Below are 9,219 nucleotides of genomic sequence, written 5' to 3' on the forward strand. Positions count from 1 at the left end.
AATAAAATTTAAATTTTTAAAAGATTTCTTGCTGGGCGTGGTGGCTCACGCTTGAAATCCCATCACTTCGTGGGGGGCCAAGGCAGGCGGATCACTAAGAGACCGACACCATCCTGGTCAACATGATGAAACCCCCATCTCTACTAAAAATACAAAAATTAGCTGAGCGTGGGGGCTGAGGCAGGAGAATGGCTTGAAACCAGGTTATAGTAAGCAGAGATCGCACCACTGCACTCCTCCCTGGCCACAGAGCAAGATTCCATCTCAAAAAAAAAAAACAAAACAGAATTTCTATAACCAATTAACTATTCCAGTCATATTAAAACACTCATAAACTGAAGGGCTTTTTCAAATGTTTATTTTATGTACAAAGAACTATCATGGTTTTTCATTGAGTAGATGCCTTGGATAATCCTTTGAAGGAAGATCACTCATAAACGGAAGGGTTTTTTCAAATGTTTATTTTATGTACAAAGAACTATCATAGTTTTTCACTGAGTAGATGACCTTGGATAATGCTTTGAAGGAAGATCATTTAGTCCAACTGAAAAAAAAAAAGCAGATAATGATTTATTTCAAAATGCTTTAATCTCTACTTGATTCTCACCAAAAAAAAAAAAAAAAAAATGGCTCATTATAGAATGTTTAACTGGATCTCTGACCTACCCAAACTAACCACACCAGGTTCTACATAGTTTAAATATTTACTGAATGCCTACTCCAGAAATCAACTATGTTTTAGAATGATTTTTGGTAATGCTATCCCGCTTCTTCCATCAAAGTAATGTTTCCCAAAACAAAACACTAGTAAATAAATGATCTTTACCAAATGCACAGGATAGTTTTTCAGTAGGCAACTATAATTACACTGTTCATCTTTTTATTTTTTTGAGACAGTCTCGCTGTCTCCCGGACTGGTGTGCAATGGAGTTATCTCCACTGATTGCAACCTAAGCCTCCTGGGTTCAAGCGATTCTCCCATCTCCGCCTCGTGAGTAGCTGAGACCACAGGTGCGGGCCACCATACAAGGCTAATCTTTGTGGAAACAGGTTTTCGCCTTGTTGGCAAGGCTTCTCGCGGAAATCCTGGGCTCAAGAGATCCGCCCACCTTGTCGGCCTCCCAAAGTGCTGGCATTTCAGGCGTGGGGCACCTCGCCTGGCCCACAGTTTATCTAGGACACAGAGCTAGGGTGTGGGCCAAGGTCCATTTTCTTATGTGTAATATACCTCTCGAATTAGGCGAACCTTCTCATTTTAACAAGAAGCATATACTGAAGTATTTGTCCAAGGCGGTCAAGCCTGAATTTAAAGGTACTTTCTCTGTCCCTGCTGCATTGCAGAATCCATATTAACAATTTACAACAGGGCGCCAAGTGGCTCACGCCTGTAATACCAGCACTCTGAGGGGTCAAGGCGGCTGATCTCCTGAGGTCAGGAGCTCAAGACCAGCCTGGTCAACACGGCGAAACCCCATCTCCACAAAAAATAAAAACAGGCCGGGCGTGGTGGCAGACGCCTGTAATCCCAGCCCCTCGGGAGGCTGAGGCAGGAGAATTGCTTGAACTCGGGAGGGGGAGGTTGCAGTGAGCTGAGATCACACCACTGCACTCCAGCCTGGGCAAAAGACGGAGACCCAGTTTCCAAAAAAAAAAAAAAAAAAAAATTTACATCATTATAGAACAGTATTGTCCAATACAAAATAATTAAGAATCAAAAAGCTGGTGAATTTATCTCAAGGAGTCAATAATAAATTCGTTTTCACCTTTAAAAAACCCCAAATTACTATTTAAAAGATTTTTAGAAGCCAAAAGTTTCATATAAACATTTGCTTAAGGTGATCAAGAGATAGAAGCACTAAATAGCGGACCCTTGTTTGCTGAATCTTAATAGCTTTCTGACCCCAAACTTTTAGTTCATTCCAGTATATGACCCTATCAAACACTTAGGGTGGCCGGGCGCGGTGGCTCACACCTGTAATCCCAGCACTGAGAGGCGGGCGGATCACGAGGTCAAGAGTTCGAGACCAGCCTGACCAATATGGTGAAACCCTCTTCTAAAAATAAAAATTAAAATGAGCCGGGCATGGTGGTGAGCGCCTGTAATCCCAGCTACCCAGGAGGCTGAGGCAGGAGAATCGCTTGAACCGAGGAGGCGAAGGTTGCAGTGAGCCGAGATCATGCCATTACACTCCAGGTTGGGTGAGTGCGACTTCGTCTCAAAAAAAAAAAAAAAAAAACTTGGGGTCAGTGGTTAATACATTTATTTGGTTAGAAAATATCTAGGTAAAGCCGCGCATGGTGGCGAAAGCCTTTAGTCCCAGCTACTCGGAACGCCAAGGCAGTAGGATCGCCTGAGACCAGGAGTTCGAGGTTGCAGTGAGCCAAAACACCACTGCACTCCAACCTGGGCGACCGAGAGAGACCCTGTCTCGAGAATAGGTACTTATAAGATCGATAAGTGAAAGAAATGTAAAACAACTTTAGTAGCCTCTGTAAAGTGAATAATTTCACCCAACACAATACATGGCACCTAAAACTGACTAAGCTATCTATGTAAAAGTGGGTAGGAATGACTAAGTCCTTCACCTTCTCCATTCTATTAATCTGATTGTCCAAACCATCAACACTGTCACCAGCTACCAACTAAAAAAGAGGAAAAGCTCTTGGTCGAAAGCTCAGATTTACCACCCCAGGGAAGATCTGTCGGTTGTCTTTCGCAGAAAAAATAAAGAACCACCACGACCTCCGCCCACACAAACATGGAGAACGCCTGCAGACGCCTACCTTAATGAAACCGATATCCTTCGCGTACTGACGGAAACACTGGCGGCACATATTGAGGCCATATTTCCGGATCAGACCGTGCCGGTTTGAACACACGCGACTGTAAGAAAAAAGACAGCGGCTTTGCAGATCACAGAAATTACAAGACTCCGCACTCAGACGGCTACTACCCGCATCCCGGGACTTCCAGGCCCCAGCACAGGCCTGTAATGGCGGCACCAGCGGCTCCCAGTCGGCCTGCTCCCTCGTGCCGCCCGTGATGATCTCTACTTGAGATTTTAAGCAGCCTAGCGCTCCATAGCAACGCTTCCCCAAAATCACAAACTATTTCTCACCAAGAGCGAGAACCCTGGCCGAATTTTCGCGGGTGGCTCCAGTACAGCTGCTGGTGACCCATGTTGCTCTCCGAAGTGCAACGAGGTAAAAGGAAGGAGCTCGCCCACGCATGCGCTCTTCAAACTTTTGAGACAGTTTACCCAGAATGCAGTGCTCAAAGGAAACGCGTGCGCAGTGTGCTCAGGTTGTTTCGCGGGGTGAATAAAATGAAATCTTAGAGGCCTTGTGGGCCGTCCCAGTTGATGACGTCACCATACCACAGCTTCTAGTGCTATTCTGCGCCTCTATCCGACCGCCGGGCGCGGTGGCGCGTGCCTGTAGTCCCAGCTACTAGGGAGGCTGAGGCTGGAGGATCGCTTGAGTCCAGGAGTTCTGGGCTGTAGTGCGCTATGCCGATCGGGTGTCCGCACTAAGTTCGGCATCAATATGGTGACCTCCCGGGAGCGGGGGACCACCAGGTTGCCTAAGGAGGGGTGAACCGGCCCAGGTCGGAAACGGAGCAGGTCAAAACTCCCGTGCTGATCAGTAGTGGGATCGCGCCTGTGAATAGCCACTGCACTCCAGCCTGGGCAACATAGCGAGACCCTGTCTCTTTTGAACAATAAATACGTTAATTTTGAACTCTAAAGAAATGCATATTCATAGCCTCTTTTATTGATTAAATCTTTTACTTTCTTTTCATTAAAAGGTTACACTTGGGAAAGGATTTTTCCCTCGACTCACCAGTGACACCTACTGGAATAAATTTACAAAACAACTTAAAATCAGCTGTAATAATCACGAGTCAACGGTAGGGTTTGCTTTTATTTTGTTAAACAGAGTACCTTTTCAAATTTATTTTTTTGACACACTCCTCCAAGAAATACACCTACACCATTCCAGAAAAAAAATGAGATTCTTTGGCATTTAGTGTATTTGATTCTTAAATGTAATTGGCTGAATGTAAAGTAGTAAGCAAGTAATGTGCAATGTATGCTGCTTTGACTAGATAATTTGGTGACAAAACAACTAATGAAAAGCAAATGCAAAAATGCAAAAAAAAATGTCAATAAACGAATTTCTGCTGAAAGATGCCTAAAATTCCATATGGTCATTTATAATGCCTCCAGATAAAACTGCTCTGAAATCAAAGCTTTAAGTAGATTTATAAAATGTAGCACAGGGTGCAACAATTCAAGAAACTTTTACATATAAACTCTTATAAATTGAAATACAACACTTCTTTAAGGTATGTTATGTCAGGGTTCTAGTGGGGTCCCCCTACCCAATCATTAAGTTAGGCATTGTATTATATGATTAAGGAAGGAGGGGAGTCAGAGATTTGTAAACTACATATAACTTGTTCCTTGCCCTCAAAATGTTCTAATCTAATCTACTGTGGAAAACAGGATTATCTCCAAGACCTCAACATACAACGTTTGTGCACCAGCAACACGTATACAACTAAGGAAAATATTCTGTATTCAATGATGGGTGTGCTCATGAAGTATGAGAGGAGCGAAGAAGAGAAATTAGTTCCAGCTTGAGGTACATTTGAGAGACCTTTGAGGTAGACCTTGAAGAATGGGATTTCTACAGGCAGCACTTGACAGAAGGGAATGCCTGTTGAAAGAAAGCACTTGAGCCAAGGTAAGGCAAACAACTTTGTGTAACTAGAATAGAAGATGCACAAAAGGCCTAGTGATAAGAATGAAAAGGTATTTTATTTTAAAGCCTCACTGGGCAATATCCAATGTCAAGTTTCTACAACTTTCCTATAATTTATATCAGTCACTAATGTGTGGTTTCTAAAAGCCGTTTGCCTCACAAAAGCTAATCTAACATTTGTCCACACTTTCTCAGGCCTCTCCTAGTTGGTCTCCATAATATTTAAAAGATTATAGTGGTTCTGAGATCAATTCCATAAATATTTTTAGTACTCTGATATATAATCCTTTGGACCTAAAGAAGTGAATTCATTTAGGAGAGAAAAAAAGACAAATAAGAAGCAACTAGTTGCACTTGAACAATCTTAATCCGAATACTTAAGTAATTCTTAATGCTTATTCTAGTCTATAGATTATTCTCTTTGATAGAGATATTGCAAAAGTGCAGCTAAGAAGTCGTACTTCCTTTCAGTTTTAAGATAATGTGACATCATCTATCCCAAACAATGGAATTATGCATTTCTTTTTCAATAAACTGAGAACAGCTTTAAAAGTTCATTTTAACTCAGTGTTTATTAAGAGCTTTTATGTTTTTGTTTTTCCTTTTGTTTTGAGACCGAGTCTTGCTCTGTCGCCCAGGCTGGAGTGCAGTGGCGCTATCTTGGCTCACTTCCCGGGTTCACGCCATTCTCCTGCCTCAGCCTCCCAAGTAGCTGGGACTACAGGTGCCCACCACCACGCCTGGCTAATTTCTTTTTGTATTTTTAGTAGAGACAGGGTTTCACCATGTTAGCCAGGTCTCGATCTCCTGACCTCATGATCCACCCGCCTCGGCCTCCCGAAGTGCTGGGATTACAGGCGTGAGCCATCTTAGTTCTCTTTTATACATGGCTTTGAAACTTTGAAATGCCTCTTCTTTTAGAACACATTTTCCTTTAATAGGATATTTCTTGGGTTGGGTTCTTTGTTTTTTAAAAAATGTACAATGAAGTACAAAGAAAAAAAAAGAAAAAAGTGCCACAATGTCCTTGCCAAGATAACCCTAGTAATATTTTTCTTTTGAAAAAATAAAAGTAATATATCTGTAAGATTGAAGCATTCTAACACTACAGAGTATAGATCTTATTTTTAAGTACATTGGAATAATATGCATATTAGGACACTATTATTCAAGATGTCTTTAATTTTCTTTCTCATATTATTCTTACAATCTTCTGTGATCGTCTATCCAGAATTTAATCATTTAAAAACCTTCATCTTAGGCGTGTACACTGCTGACGGGAATGTAAACTACTTCAGCACTGTGGAAAGCAGTTAGGTGATTTCTTAAAGAACTTAAAACAGAACTGCCATTTGACCAGCAATCTCATTACTGAATATATACCCAAAAGAATATAAATCATTCTACAATAAAGACAAATGCATGTGTATGTTCATCGCAGCACTATTCACAATAGCAAACACACTGAATCAAACTAAATAGCAATTTTTTAGGCAACAGTAGACTGGATAAAGAAAATGTAGTACATATACACTATGGAATGCTACACAGCCACAGAAAACAAGATCATGTCCTGTGCAACAACATGGATGGAATTGGAGGCCATTATCCTAAACAAGCTAACACGAACAGAAAACTAAACACCATGTTCTCACTTATAAGTGAGAGCTAAACACTGAATAAACATGCACCCAAAGAAAGTAACAGGCAGCAGGGCCTACTTGAGGGTAGAGGGTAGGAGGAGGGTGAGGATTTGAAAAGTACCTACTGGGTATTAAGCTTATTACCTGGTTGATGAAATAATAACCCCTGTGACACATAGTTTATCTATAGAACCAACCTGTACATGTTCCCTTGAAACTAAAACTTTTTTTTTTTTTTTTTTTTTTTTTTTTGAGACGGAGTCTCGCTCTGTCGCCCAGGCTGGAGTGCAGTGGCGCGATCTCGGCTCACTGCAAGCTCCGCCTCCCGGGTTCACGCCATTCTCCTGTGACACATAGTTTATCTATAGAACCAACCTGTACATGTTCCCTTGAAACTAAAACTTTTTTAAGAAAAAACCTGGCCGGGCGTGGTGGCTCATGCCTGTAATCCCAGCACTTTGGGAGGCTGAGGCAGGCGGATCACAAGGTCAGGAGTTCAAGATCAGCCTGGTCAATATGGTGAAACTCAGTCTCCACTAAAAATACAAAAATTAGCCAGGCATGGTGGCGGTGGCCTGTAGTCCCAGCTACTCTGGAGGCTGAGGTAGAAGAATTGCTTAAACCCAGGACGTGGAGGTTGCAGTGAGCCAAGATTGCACCACTGCACTCTGGTGTGGGCAACAGAGTGAGACTCCATCTCGAAAAAAAACCAAAAAACAAAAAACCCTGCATCACTCTTGAGTTACTTTCAATTTCAGAACCTTTAGGAGGCTGGGCATGGTGGCTCACGCCTGTAATCCCAGCACTTTAGGAGGCCGAGGCAGGCGCATCACGAGGCAGATCGAGACCATCCTGGCTAACACAGTGAAACCCCATCTCTGCTAAAGAATACAAAAAATTAGCTGGACGTAGTGGCGACCGCATATAGTCCCAGCTACTCGGGAGGCTGAGGCAGGAGAATGGCGTCAACCCAAGAGGCAGAGGTTGCAGTGAGCCGAGATGGTGTCACTGCACTCCAGCCTGGGCGACAGAGCAAGACTCCGTCTCAAAAAAAAACAAAACAAAACAAAACAAAAAAAAACAGAATAGATTCTTTAGGAATAGAATCATACTTTTCCTCTAAACTTTACAAAACCTGTTTTACCAGAGACAGAGTCTAAAATACATGTTTTGCATGTTTGGTTATTACAATATGCACACTTCAGTGTCATGCCCCAGTTAGAATGAGGTCTTATTTTTTTCTTTTCTTTTGGAGACGGAGTCTTACTCTGTCACCCAGGCTGGAGTGCAGTGGCAACATCTAGGCTCACTGCAACCTCCACATCCCGGGCATTAGTGATTCTCCTGCCTCAGTCTCCTGGGTAGCTGGGATCACAGGCGTGCACCACCACTCCTGGCTAATTTTTATGTTTTTATTAAAGACAGGGTTTTGCCATGTTGGCCAGGCTGGTCTCGAACTTCTGGCCTCTAGTGATCTTCCCCCCTCGACCTCCCAAAGTGCTGGGATTACAGGAGTAAGCCACCATGCCCACCCAGAATTAGGTCTTTATTAATAATTATTAACCCGCCGGGCGCGGTGGCTCAAGCCTGTAATCCCAGCACTTTGGGAGGCCGAGGCGGGCGGATCACAAGGTCAGGAGATCGAGACCACAGTGAAACCCCGTCTCTACTAAAAATACAAAAAAAAATTAGCCGGGCGCGGTGGCGGGCGCCTGTAGTCCCAGCTACTCAGGAGGCTGAGGCAGGAGAATGGCGGGAACCCAGGAGGCGGAGCTTGCAGTGAGCCGAGATCGCGCCACTGCACTCCAGCCTGGGCAACAGCGTGAGACTCCGTCTCAAAAAAAAAAATAAAAAAAAATAATTATTAACCCTTCAAAAAAGCCCAGTTGTTCAATAGTGTTATGTGTTTGTCCATATCTATTTTAGCAAATATTAAATTTTAATTAACTGTACGTATTATATTTTAAAGTAAAACATACATACTTTGGGAAAGGGGACTCAGAAAAAGGAAAAAAAAATACACACATACATGCATACATTAAATATATTATTAAAAGTAAGTCTTTCTCTAACCCCAGGCCCCTATTTTCCCAGTCTCCCTATCCAAACCAACAAGTTAGCAGTTTTTAGAGGTTTTTTTGTTTTGTTTTGTTTTTGTTTTTGTTTTTTTGACAGTCTCACTCTGTTGCCCAGGCTGGAGGGCAATGGCGCAATGCAATCTCAATCTCAGCTCAGGACAACCTCTGCCGGGATCCCGGCTCAAGTGATTCTCCTGCCTCAGCCTCCCAAGTAGCTAAGATTACAGGCACAGGTCACCACACTCAGCTAATTTTTGTATTTTTAGTAATCACAGGTTTTCACCATGTTGGCCAGGCTGGTCTCGAACTCCCGACCTCAGGTAATCCACCTGCCTCAGCCTCCCAAAGTGCTGGGATTACAGGCATGAGCTGTCAGGCCTGGCCCAATCTGACTTTTTTTTTTTTTTTTTTTTTTTGAGATGGAGTCTTGCTGTGTCGCCCAGGATGGAGTGCAGTGGTATGATCTCGGCTCACTGCAACCTCTGCCTCCCGGGTTCAAATGATTCTCCTACCTCAGCCTCCCGAGTAGCTGAGATTACAGGTGCCCACCACCACGCCCAGCTAATTTTGTGTATTTTTAGTAGAGACCGGGTTTCACCGTGTTAGCCAGAATGGTCTCGATATCCTGACCTCATGATTTGCCTGCCTGCCTCAGCCTCCCAAAGTGCTGGGATTGCAGGCGTGAGGCACCGTGCCTCACCCCAATTTGATTTTTTGAAGTCCATTTAGCA

At 43.1% G+C, this 9,219-nt stretch overlaps 1 protein-coding gene across 1 annotated transcript; it reads right to left on the reverse strand.

The window, feature by feature from the left end:
- Positions 1 to 341: 341 nt before the first annotated feature.
- On the reverse strand, positions 342 to 3,212 carry RPS29 (ribosomal protein S29). The gene is made up of 3 exons (XM_005561189.5): positions 3,120 to 3,212; positions 2,785 to 2,884; positions 342 to 544 (listed from the first exon to the last, which is right to left on the reverse strand). The coding sequence occupies exons 1-3, from the start codon at positions 3,179 to 3,181 to the stop codon at positions 536 to 538; spliced, it is 171 nt and encodes a 56-aa protein (XP_005561246.1). The 5' UTR covers positions 3,182 to 3,212; the 3' UTR covers positions 342 to 535.
- Positions 3,213 to 9,219: the final 6,007 nt, after the last annotated feature.

Source organism: Macaca fascicularis, chromosome 7 (assembly GCF_037993035.2).
Source record: "Macaca fascicularis isolate 582-1 chromosome 7, T2T-MFA8v1.1".
NCBI lineage: Eukaryota > Metazoa > Chordata > Mammalia > Primates > Cercopithecidae > Macaca > Macaca fascicularis.